At 40.2% G+C, this 13,238-nt stretch overlaps 1 protein-coding gene across 2 annotated transcripts in view; it reads left to right on the plus strand.

Moving 5' to 3' along the window:
* The window catches only part of RFTN1 (raftlin, lipid raft linker 1), a 100,059-nt gene that overhangs the window by 10,376 nt on the left and 76,445 nt on the right, over positions 1-13,238 (plus strand). Inside the window, exon 2 of one of the 2 annotated variants that reach the window (XM_054191255.1) lies at positions 341-496. In XM_054191255.1, the coding sequence (XP_054047230.1) occupies positions 352-496 (145 nt within the window). In that variant the 5' untranslated portion in view covers positions 341-351. Of the gene's footprint in view, positions 1-340; positions 497-4,657; positions 4,683-13,238 lie in introns of those variants that run through there. The other variant, XM_054191254.1, reaches the window with a different exon arrangement.

Below are 13,238 nucleotides of genomic sequence, written 5' to 3' on the forward strand. Positions count from 1 at the left end.
CAAGTTATTTTGCTTTTTCGTCCACTTTTTGTAATGGAATATGTGTCTTCCAGAGTATACTACTGAATACATGTCAAAGATGCAAAATACATGCATTAAACTGACAATTTTCCAGTAAAATAATAGCATACCGGAGGGATAATATGAGTGGTATATACTTAAGTTACTGTCTGAGCATTTATTTAATTATTCAATTTCACATAGGTTGTAGGCAGCTTGTATTTAAAAAATAAAAATCACCGTCATGTACTATTGTGTTGCATGAAACCTTAAAGAAAAAACCAAAATGAATGGTGTTTATGTGTTTTCACTTTTTTCTTTCCCTGCCTTTTTGTATCAGGAGCTGCTGAAATGGGTTGTGGATTGAACAAACTAGAGAAGCACGATGAAAAACGACCTGGCAATATCTATTCAACTTTAAAGAGGCCCCAAGTAGAAACCAAGATAGATGTTTGCTATGAATATCGATTTCTGGACTTCACGACACTAAATGATAGTAAGTACACAATATTTTACTTTAGAATTTTTTTTTCTATTCAAGTTAACATGTTAATTGCTTCATAATGGGTTTTGAATAGTGTATGTAATAGCTAAGTTTGTAAAACATCTTTAGTTTCTTTAAGTAAATACCTTCTCTTCAGTCATAATGTTGACACACAGAGATCTTATTGAGAATTTTCTGTAAATTGTTAACCTTAGAGCTAGTTGTAGCTTCTCAGATTTTTGGTTCTTATACACCACGCACTCTCTTCCCCCCTCCTTTTTTTTTTTTTTTTGGCTTACTCTAATATGTTTGTTTTTTTTTTCTCCTTAGTTTGCATTTTATCCAGGTTTCATATGGTAAAGCAATTCAGGTCTCCCAGGTCTGCTCTTTTTTCTTTCTCCCCTTCTGCTCCCTGTGCTCCTTCAGGAGTATTTTGAGAGGTTAAAGTTAGTGTTTTCAGTTTTGCTAACTTACCTTAAATAACTTTTATGTGGGTACAGATACTTACAGGTGCACCCATGTGGGTGGAAACAGGATAGTGGGAGACACTGAAGATCTAAAACATCAAAGGGGGTGAAGGTCCAGTCTCATACAGATTTTACCTTTTTTCTTTTTCCCCTATCTGAAATTCTGAAATAGTCATGCTTTAATTCAAATGACAATTCACAGATATTTCATTTCTTTACTTCCTGATTGACATCAAGCATCTCTGCCAGTATTGCTCACACCATCGCCTGTGCCCTCTTTCGCTTCAAAATTAGCCTGTTCTACAAGCGATTACTCCTCGCACCATTTGGAAATCTGAAGCTTGAGCAGAAGGCTGGGACCTGCTTCTTGCTATATATAAAACAACACAGTACCAAAATCTGTTAGAGCTAGCTGGCGGGATGCCAGGTAGACCCTCTGTGCTTTTGCCCTGCAGTGCGCGGCTGCTTCTCTTGTTTTGCAAGTCAGGTCAAAGGCAAAGCCAAAGCCGTACGTCTCTCACTGTGTCAGACAAAGAGCTGCTGGTGCGTCTCTTGGCCTGACACCTCTAGTGCAGTTCAGTATATTCAGCCCAGAGTAGAGTGAATTTGTTGTTTTTTAAAGCTTGCTACAAGCGAACTTGAATTTGGAAAAAGGTGGAAGTTTGGAGTAGGTGGTCGGACAGGAGTGCGCTTTTGTGGGCAGTATGGGAGCTGAGAAATTTTGTCTTTGCGGACTTTTCTTTGTGCTTCTCTTTTTATTCACCGATTATTCTGTTTGTTGTTATACTAATGGGGGTATTGGGATTGGGATGCCCTGCAGTTACTGAAAGAACCTAAGGGAGAGGGTATTTTTTCATGTTTATGTATTGCAGTTGTTTCTACACTTACGTATTTTTATTTCAAAATGAACTGTTTATGTCATTTGATAGATAGATAACTTTTACTGAGATGTACTGTGTCATTAGTGAATATGAATTAATATTGAGGACACACTTTTATGGGGTTTTCTGGGATGCTCATCACTGTTCTGTCTGAGTGCCTCACAAGCTTTAGCGTGTGCATTCTCCTGCTATCTCATGAAGTCTCATCTTTGTCACTGTATGGAGGAAGAATCAGTATATGCAATGGCAATGTGACTTGCCTCAGGCACAGAGGATGTCTGCCACAGAGCAAAAAATTAAATCCAGACTTTCCAAATCTGATTAAATGGATAGGTTTGTTGTAAAGGATACTTACACGTTTTTCTTACTCATCATAGATTGCTTTAGGATGATTTCAGGAGGCATGGCTTTAAAGAGACTGTGAGTAGAAGTAGTTTTATCAAATTCTTTGGCTTGCCAAAGAGGATAAGCTGTTCAGCTCCCATTGAGTTCTGCTTTGACATGTTGTATCCCCATCACTCCAGTCTCTTAAGATGCCAGCGGATATGCAGATGAGGAGGGGATGGAGTTGTTGCTCCTGCTCTTTTTCCTTAGTATCACCCATGGCTGTGTCCTCAGGATTGGCAGAGCAACAGCTCATCGTTAACGCAGCTCCCTCCCTATTCATGTCATTGGCTGTATGAAAGCTCACATCCCACCACATAGTTCCAGGTTTTTCTCAATGGTGAGAGCATCACTGGTTCTTTTATATTTTTGCTCAGAAATAACCTCTGCAGATAACCAAAACTGATAAGTGTTTCACCTATGCCTGCATGGATTCAGAGGCTTCTAGAAATGAAATGCTCACAGCTGTGTAAAAAGAACATTTGGATTGTGAAGTCTGTGTTCTGTGAATCTACTTTAGCCCTTTCAGTGTGTATATATATCCTGACATCATTTTTTCCACGGGCTTTCTGCTTCATTAGGTTTTTAGAATAAGCCATGCTAAATTATGAGTAGCTGCAGAGTATTTTATTGTAGCCTTATTCTATGCCTTATTTACAACACTAGTAGGCCTGTCTCTGAAGACCGGTACTCATTTTTCTCTGAGGCTTTTCTATAATGTTTACTGCTCTGATAACTGTATCTCTCACAAGCATTTAGTCTTAACGGTGAGAAGGGTGTGATTATCTCCATGTTACAAGTGGGAGCTAATGCACAGATTACTTACTGCTAGCAAGTTTTCAAAGTCCTTAGTGTTTCTTCATGTGTTCCAAAAGCAGCTCTCATTGACTTTAGATGTAAATGTGGATGGTGGTTGTATTCGCAGTTTGAAACTGCATGTATTCTCAAATCTGATATCCAGATAACCAGACATCACTTCCAGAATGTTTAACTGCATGTCTTAACTGCAATTTCATAGGCAGGTAAGTTATCTGGAGATATTTATCCCCTCTCTCGCTTCCTGTCAGCTCTGCGACTTGATTTAACTCATGGATCTGGCAGAAGGCTATGCAATCTTTTTGTTTCATTATCATCTTCCAGATCAGTGTCTTGTGTAAGGGCCTGAAGAATGCTGGAGCTGGCAGAAGTGGTGGGAGTATGCAGTCAGGAAAAGAAAAAGGACCTTCTTTAAATCAGCTCACACTGTTAGGAACTCATTCCCTTAGCATCACTCTGTTGAAAACAGGGATCAAATGCTGTCCTGCTGGTCATTCTCTGCTATGTTAGCCAGAAACTCAACTTTTCTTGCTTGCTGTCTTTTGGTTTCTGTTTGCCTTCTGACATACACAGCTAAAGGAATGTAAGGAAATACGCTCCTTTATTATACATTTTTATTCATTTCCAAACTTGAGCCTTGCTTTTCACTGACGCAGATGTCCAATGAAGATAGTGTTTGATCACTTATTTAGGTACTGTATAAATAATGCACAGATGCAAAAGGCAGAATTAAGGTTGCAAGCATAGCCTTCATTCTGACATCTCCCAACAGAATCGATGTACTGGGAAGTAAAGTGTCTAGAGAAAGATTTCCCAGGCTTTCGAGGAGATTAGACTATGAAGAACCCATCAGCATCCATCATGTGCCACAACACTGGTGATCTGCATGGTTCTTCAGAATTAAAATGGTTAGATTTGCCACTGTCCTTTACTTCTTGAGCAAGTGTGATAGTTGATAGTAGCAAAGGGTTATCATCTAGTGTAGATTGGCACTTGAGGAATAAGGAGCACTTTGCTGAGGCATTTCAAAACCTTGAGGTGGTTATGCTTGTTTTGAATTGTTGTCTTTATAATGTCTGCTTATGAGCCTTGTCTGTCTTGTTTATGCTAAGGTGGCCGTTTCTAAGAAATCAGTCTGTCTTCAGTGTTGTCTTTGGACAGTGTCATCCTGAGCTCAGTTCTTTAATCCTCTGTAGTGTCTAAAACTTCTGGGCTGCTGGTCTCCCTCTGGTGAAATCACACCAGATTTCAGCTGAATTAAATTGGTAAAATCATCACTTTTTTTTAATTGTCAAGAAGACATTAACAGGCTTGTAAATTGGATGACTCATTGCTGGGTCAGCAAAATGTCAGAAATGGTGCAGAGGAAGAACAGGATCTTCCTCCTGTTGGCAGCAGTGAGCTATTAGGTTGCCCCAGTTGTAACATGTAGTTTCATTCTTGGTGTGCTCATCCAGCTCCTGAATTCGAGCCACCTTGCTGTTATCTTGTAAGGCTCGTTCCTTCACTGAGTCAGTCTCACTTGTACAGTCCAGTCCTGCATCATCTCCATCTTCTTCTGACAGGTTTCTACCCTCGGTCGTTTCTTCTGCTGCTCCCTCTGAGTCACTCTGTCCTGACACTCCCAGTGGTGACATGCAATGAGTGCAGGTAATGCCTTGGAGAGGGTGCACGCTTTTTTAACAGCTTACTCTCAATGGCTTTATCTGCGGTTTGAATGTTGTAGCTTTCTGCTGGCTAATCCTCACTTCAGAGCTGCTCAACTGGATGCCTCCTCACTGACTTTGAGGCAATACTAAGTAGCAATGATTGAATTTTATAACAAAAATAAAAAATTAAGGACAGTAAAAGGCATTAGCATTAGATTAACGTTGCAGCAAACCTTTTGCAACAAAGCCAGAAGAGACAAATTGGGATCTATATGTATATACTTCAGGTCTTTACTGTAAAAAAACCCACAAAAATACTATATCACCCTCCCCCCCAAAAGTAAAAAATTGTTCTTTATTTTGCATCCCTCTCTGTATAAATGGAAGGAGCTGAATAATTGTTGTCTTGTATCTCTTTCATCTCCAAGTTTTATTGGAAATAAGAGGTAAATGTTGAGCGAACCTGAGGAGGATGTGCGCTGACAAATGAAATAGCTTTAATTTAAAGCAACCATGTTTTCAACAGTGACTTCATGGGGCAAGCTCATTTGTTTTGTTATTTTGTTTGAAAGAGAAATATTTCAATACTCTGCATTGCTTTCCTGGCTCTTATGTGATCTACTTATTTTGGAAAACTTCACTTGCAATGACAGGTCATGCGGACACTGAGCTCTCCCTCTTCTTCATTCTTTACTTCTTTTCTTCCACCTCTTTTCAGTTACGATGACCTTCAGAGAGAAACTGAGAATCTGATAGTTATGTCTTTCCTTCTCCTCAGGATACTGTGGAATTTTTTGGTATTCTGACTTTTTTTTTACTGACCTGATTGGAGATTTTTTTTGCTTTGCTTTACATTCCTATAGTAACTCATTGGCCTGATGAGTTACGACAGGTTTTGGCCTTGAATAAAGTTGGCATGAAACATATGCTAACCATGTGATGAGAATGAAATGGGGGTATAAATTTCTTTTAAATGGGAAAGGCTATACTCTGAACAAGCCATTTGTGCTATAAAACCACTGAAATCCAGATGTTTTGACTGATGGAATGAAAAATAGCAATGCTTCACTTGTCCCAAAGAAGTTCTTAAGTTATAACGTGAATACAAGGGCATGTGGTTTTTATCCTTATTGTCAAGAACTTGTCTCTTTAGTAAAAAAAAAAAAAAAAAGTTAAAATGAAGGAAAGTATTTAAAAAGTAAGGTTATTAGTAGCATTCCACCCAATTTTTTGCTTGAGTCTTGTAAGTGGTGTTGTCTAAGGACATGTATTTTACCAGGACAGTACTCCTATTATAACAAATTTACTACATATATAAAACCTTCTGATTTGAGGCATTTTTTTATATTTATGTGTATGTAAATTTATATGTATGCATATATATATATATATAAAATTTGAAAGTGTATCTATCTTTCAAGTTCTGACAAGCTTCTGGATACTATACGATAATGTTTGGAACCAGTTATACTGCTCAAAAAAGATTTGTTACAGTCTTACTACAACTACAATGGCTGAGCTTTTGACTGGTGGTTTTTTTTTTTATTTTACTGCTTTTTTGCTAATACAAGACATAAATAATATGTTAATGATCCTTTATAGGAAACATTATTATATTAGAATCAATAGTTAAAAAACGCTTCAGTATGGACATATTCTTAATTTGGGATTAAATTTCAATTGTGTGTAGGCTTAAATTACTAAAAACCCCTCAGTTTTCCCCTCAGAGGAGGGGAAAGAAGTTGTCTAACTGGAACTTGGAAGTGTCATGCACTTGCAAGTGTGCGAGTTGAGAATAGAGAAGGCATTTTTTCCTATAGAATATGTATGCCATTTTTATCAGGAAGGGCTGTTTGCTAGAGAACATAATTTTTGTGGTTGATTTGATGCTTACCATCTCTTCCTATTGGTAATTTTTATATTACATTAAACAGTAATTTGTGCCTGGCTTCTGCTTTCTGTTTCTCTTCACCCTTCACTTAAAGCAAACAACACATCAAAACCAAACAAAAACCCCCCACTTCTCCGAGCAAATGGCTGTATGGCTGAAAAAAAAGAACACACCCTGCATTTGCAGGTGTTATTATTTGATTTAAGACTAGTAAAAGGAATTGTTTCCCCATTGGTGAAGTTATTTAATTTCCTGTTTTCATTTCTATAAGCAAAAGAATATAAATGAAATTAGCATTCGAGTTTTGTATTTCCAGTTGATCGTGTCTGTTACCACTATTTTGTCCTCAGCAGTGATGAAATAAAATTAGCAAGGTGAAATATTGTTAGCTTGATGATAGCTTGAACTGGACTGTGTATAGATCGTGTAGAACGGACTAAAGCATTGCTTCAGAAGAGATTAATATGTCATAGGTTCACAGCAGTGAGACGACGAGCAGGACAGGTCAATGGATTACTTCTGTGTAGCCCAGATTCTGCTAATGCTTCCCCTTTGTTTAAGCTTTGTCCATGTGCATATCCTATTCAATGTAGTTTGATTATATGCACATGAAAATACGCACGTGATAAAAAAAAAAAAAAAATCGGCATAAGGGGTTTGCTGCATCTGGGCTTCAGTCCTCTCCATTAATGCAGACATGAAGAAATGAAATTTTTTGGCTTCTCTGGGTATTTTGTTTCAAGGGACTTGCAGTCTGTAGTAATATGTAACCCTTCAGGACTTGCCACTCCAAGTCACAGCGAAATGAACTGTTCACGCTGTAGCAATTTCTAAAACTTACTTGTATGTCTTGGGAAACTTGCAATTTGACATAAAAGGAGCATTCCATATGTTAGTAGTGTAATGAATGCAATAAATTACATCATAAATGTAACTGCTTTAAAGAATTGTTAGGAATAATTTGAAGTTCTTTACCATGGTTGGCTTTTTAATAAGGATGCATAACAGAGTAAAATCTGTTAGACATATTTTAGTTTCTAAATACAAGCTTTGCTCTCCATAATTATTGTATATGGATCCTTGTTATGGTAAATTGTATGCACACATTCTCTCTTGTATACATGTAAGCATATCTATATCTGTACATCAGTAATATGTGTGCGATGCATACGCATGCGTGTGTATTGTATATGCATTTATGTTATTGAGAGGGGTAATTAACGAGGATACAAACATTCAGGGTTTTTTAGTGGTTTGCTTTATGGCTGCGCTGTACAATGGAAGATACAAAGAGCTTTGTCTAAAGTCCTGTCATGACTGTGACAGAACTGGGAATAGGTCCTGGGCAGTCCAGTGCTCTAGTGTCTGGATCACAGCCTTCAAAGCACCCTTCTCACTGAATCCTAGGCAAGAGGCTGGTCAACATTATGAATGAAATTTGCTAGCCCATATCTTAGCAGTTATATTCCTGCAAAAAACCTGTACCTTTCACATACTTTCAGATGGAAAAAAAATAATTGTTGGTATTGCCAGTCTCCTCAAGATTCAGCTGAACTGTGGCACTGCTATTTTGTGTTAGAATGATACATTACAGGTTAGGTGAAATCTTAGATGCAATATGGCACGTGTATTAGAAGTTGCAAATACATTAAAAAGCACGAGTATGATGTGTTTTGGAACCGTATTTTCGACTTGTGGTTGGAAACGTAGTTTTCTTTTAGATGCTTTTATGGAATCTCACCCCAAATACATCTAGTGATGTAACAGTCACTTTTTTCTACATGGATTCTCCATATGTACTTGGGCAATGGGTGTGAGTCAATGAAAAATGGACTAAGGTAGGATGCTTTCTATTTATGCATGTTCCACATTGTGAAAAAACATGCCTGCAATAGTCATGTTTGTGCTAACTTTGCTAGTCTGTACCGATTATTAGACTGAATTCTTACAAGGGGTGCATACCGTACATCACATATACATGAATGTTTGTCATGATGCAAGTGAATTACAAGTAGTTACAGATCTGTCTGAAAAGAGCTCTGAACTTCCAAGAAACTCTTTCTTTCTATCAGCAACTTAGGAATTGCACATGATCTTTCTGAGTTGCCTTGTCTTTTCTTTTGTTTCTGGCTTTGCACATTTTTCCAGTCTTCATGTGGTTTTCATCCTCCTGATGCCGTGCACGAGCCAAGAAGCCGGACTTGTCAGTCTGCAAGGCTGGTAGACAAGCATTTCTGATGGAATGGTGAAATTTTTCAAGCCACAAGGGCCCAATCCTGTTTTCTCAGAAACAAAACTTCCCCTGTGTTTAACTGGAACAGGAGATCACGCAGTGGCTTGTAACTTTAAATAATAAATACCTCATGGCTTCATTATGGGAGAGAAGTGATTAGGAGTCATCTCTCTAGTGATCTACTTAGTCTGCTTATAACTTGTTGCTACAAATTGCTTGACATCAGCCAGATTAAAGATGGTATACAAAATTATGCAATATTTTCATTTTAATGGAGTTCTTAGTAATTTACTTTGTAAGTAAGTGCTGTTGTTTCGCTAAAATCTCATGCAAATGAAACGCTTAGAATTGGTTATTCCTGACTGGAGGATACTCTTTTTGAAAAAAAAACAGGAATTGTTGGTGTCAGCTGCTCTTGACTGTGAGAAGTCGGTTTTCTTAGTCATACTGAAAAGAAAATACTGAGTAGATGTACCTTGATTATGGGGGAATTTTTCTGTTCACATTTATTTTTCTAATCATCTTATATGAAGAATAAAGAGTCTCTATTGTGATGGAAACAGCGTGGGCATTTAGCTATTTCACATAACCCGTAACAGTGTCTTGGTGGGTCAGAGCCAAGGGTCCCCATAGCTCAGCCCTGGATGGTATCGGGCTGTGCGTATCTCAAGCCAGTGGGGTGGTGCAAGAGAAGCAGACAGCCAGGTCACAGCAAATGCTTCTGGGGAGTTTTTACACTGCATTGAATGCATTTTGGAGGTCTTACTTGGGATGAAAGGTAGTCTCCTCCTGTAGGCTGAACATCCCACTGCATGTTTTTCAAAGCAGCCTGAAGGAAAGGTATCTGAAAAACTTTTGCTTTCTGGCTTACAAGCCCTTCTGGGGGCCGCTCTAGGAGGTGCCATTTTGTCCCAATGTCCGTCTTGTGCAGATGATGGTAGCTTGTCATTGCCTGTGCCAGTGACACTTATAAAGAGATTTCACTTGCAGAAACAAGTCTAATTTCTGTTCTACTTCTGTTCTGGGTTTGTTTTCTGTTCCTGCTTTTTCATATATGCTACTGTTGCTGCACCTGCTGTCTGACAACTTCTCTTGACTTTTTTGCCATTGGCAAAAACGATGAGCGTCCTCCTGTGCTGTGTGAGCACACCTCAGACAGGCTGAATCCCTTCTGCTCCCTCCTTCCTTTTGTCTGAGGAGGAAGACATGGACTGTGCTTTACTTTCTTGAGTTTTTACTCTTCTGCATCCTCTGCCCTGCATCTACTGGAGGGTGTGGGACACACGGTTAGACTGGTAGGGCTAGTGATTGCCTCTCTGCACTGAGGGTGGTGTGGTGGGTGAGAACATGCTGTTGTTACAAGCTACTGCTGTGACTTTGCCATCACTGGATGAAATTTTAGGAGTCCAAACCTGCTCTCACAGGTGTTGCTGTTGCCATATGGAGTCCCATGATTGCAGTACCTGTTGGTCAGTGGCTGACCAGTTTGGGGAGGGAGGACAAATTTGCACTGGACAAAGTCATGATCAAGATCTGCAGTGCTGTCCTCCAAATGCTGTTCCAAACACTGCCCTTGCAGAGAGGCACAGCAGAGCTGAGCGTCTAGAAGTGAGGAGATTCATTCTTCTAATGGCGTTTGACCATTTACCCCTTTTAGGTGGGCGCAGTTACTTTGTCTCTTCCCTGACTCTCAATGCCTGTTTTGACTTTTTCTTCTTGTTGGTGGATGCCTTTGGCTGGTGGCTCAGTGGCCCTCAGGAAGCCTAACAGACTTAGGACTGAGTTGTTCGTTAAGGAAAAGCATAGCTGAAAAGTAGCAGCAGCACACCATGCAGGAAAAGGGAGGGGTGAGGGTGAATCTTGTGCCCTGCTCTTCTGAGAAGTGACAAAGGGAAGAGTGATGAAGTCTGTCCTTCTGCTCCCCTGGCTTGGGAGATGAGAGACTTTTAAGGACAAGGAAGGGGGGTAGTACAGGCTGATTAAGTTCTGCGGTATGGAGATCAACTCTCTCCTATTCTCAACAAGGAAACATGCATTTCTCCCTGGGAAGCATCTGTTCTTCCCTGCTTTCCTTTTAGCTTGCAGAGGAAATGGCCTGCCAGTCCTGTTCCTAGGCTTTTGGCTGAAGCACCCCGTTCAGAGCAGGACCGTGCCCTGTCAGCTGCTTGATAGGCTGTCAACACTCTGCTGACATGTCTGCTCGTATGAAGCTCTAAAGGGTCTTCATAGCCAGAATCCTTCAATCCTAGAAACTGCCTCCACGCTCTTTTCCACAAAAAATGCAGCAATCAAGATGTCTGTCAGCGTTGTGATGAGCTGTAACATCCCTAGCCCAGGCTCCCTGCCATAGCTTTCCTGCTGCTGCACCCTAGAAAATGCGGGCGCTTTAGGCTTCTCCGCTGAAAAAGTAAAGTGGAAGGCACAGCTGCAGCTGAACAGCAATGGATCGGCAAAAGAGTTGGCACCTTTGGCAGCTTTTTTTCTCGGAGAAGACCAACATGACCCAAAAGTTATAAGGAAGTGAAAAGCAAAGGAGGGAAAGTGGGGCCTGTAACTTCTGGAGCAGGGACAAAGACAGGGAAAAAAGGTGATGGGGTGCTGATATGGCCTACACCAGAAATAATTCCCCAGTTTGTCCAGAGGATTAACTGGAGCAAAGACTAAACAGCAGAGCCCAGCTTGGGCATCTGGCACTGCACCTATGGTCATGGGGAGAATACGAGAGGTACACACCCTGTTGCATGCTGAAGTAGGGAATAAAAGCAGGTCTGTACCCAGCATCCTTCCAGTGAACACCCCACCAATACAATGTAACTCATCCATGCTGTGGGCTCTCTGCAGAGGGTCACGCGCACAGCTGGGAGGACTTTGAGAGCAGGACTCTGTTGCTGGTGCTGGGTATGTGACCAGGTGACTTTTCATGAGTGCAGAAGGGAAGGGAAGGGCACTGCCCTGATGGCCTCTACCACCTATTGCTATGTCTTTCAGAGAGGTAGAACCACCCTGGCCTGGACCCATGTGGTTGTAGGTCATGGGCCTGGAGACCCCAAGCACTGTGCTTAGTGCCGTTGTTGTGGTGTCGGCCACTGCGTTCCCTGGTGTTTGAACAGGGAAGAGGCTTCACAGCAGCATCTCTCTGTACCTGGAAGCCTGAGAGGGCTGTGTTAGTGTGACGCTTCATATGCTCTCCTCACTTTGTCGCCAGGATAGATGCGGGCGCTTATGCATGGTGGGAAGATGAGACAAGGCCTTCAGAAAGGAGAGGGCATCAAGAGAAAGTCGAGCACATAAAATAGGGAAAGAATATCAAGGGACAGGAGGAGCTGAACACACAAACTGAAAAACCTTGAGGGTGATGGGTGGCAGTAAAAATGGAGGGACAGATATCATTTGACTTGTTAAATAAGAAGAGAGGACATGGCATTGCATGAGCTTTGGGAGCTTTCCATTGCTGGAGGGATGCCTTTTTGTTGTGTTGATATCAATGACGCCCAGCACGGACTGCAGCTGTCATTCTGACGAGATTTGCTATTGATTTCTGCCTGTATAAAACCCATAGTATTGTGCTTGGGACGGCACATGGTCTTGTACTGAAGATGACAATTTACATTGCTGGGTTCAGATCCCTTTTGGGTCTTTCATGACAACTTGCTTTGTTTTTTGAAACTGGAAGTGACATAAAAAACCTTCCCTGAGTTTGTTACACTTATTTCATTACTGTACAGGGAAGGGTTACTTTAAACCTTAAAATGCTATCATTTCTAGGAAAGATCAACATTCAATTTAAATTTCATCTGAAGAATAACTAGGGAACATTTCGGTAGTTCAAACCTATCATGTCTATTGTGCATTGAAACTGCAGGATTTTTCATTTTCTTTGCCCAGTTCTGTAAATAGATAGAATTGTTGCTTTAGCAACAAGCATAATTGTGACTGCAATTTAAATTAAGGTTATGAATATTGTACTCAGAAAAATAATGTAGTTTGCAAACCTTAATGATTGTGTCTCAAGTATTAACTGTTCTTCAGGTTAGTCTTCTTATGGCATTTGCATGGGTTTTGTGTGTGAATGCCTGAACTGCATTTTCTTTACCTTGATTTCACATAGAGGCATCGATCCTATGTCTTTGATAGTGCATTATCTACACAAGACCTTTGTTTCTGTTTTGTTTTTCAGTGCCTGTGTGTATGTGCACAGATGATAGGCACCCTAATAAGTGTTCTGTCTGTAGAAGATGTAAATGTATTGCCAAGCAAACATCTCAAATTGGGACTAGTATAGTGCGCCTTTTTGCATTAGGTCTCAGTTTAATGCTGCGTTCCAGGTGCTTCTGACACCTGCTTGTTGGTTCATGGCCATTCTGGAGCAATTTCAGAATTCTTCAGTGTAATTTTTTTGGTTAAATACTGTTTGAATATTACTATTTTACAGC

This window comes from Rissa tridactyla, chromosome 2 (genome assembly GCF_028500815.1).
Source record: "Rissa tridactyla isolate bRisTri1 chromosome 2, bRisTri1.patW.cur.20221130, whole genome shotgun sequence".
Classification (NCBI taxonomy): Eukaryota; Metazoa; Chordata; class Aves; order Charadriiformes; family Laridae; genus Rissa; species Rissa tridactyla.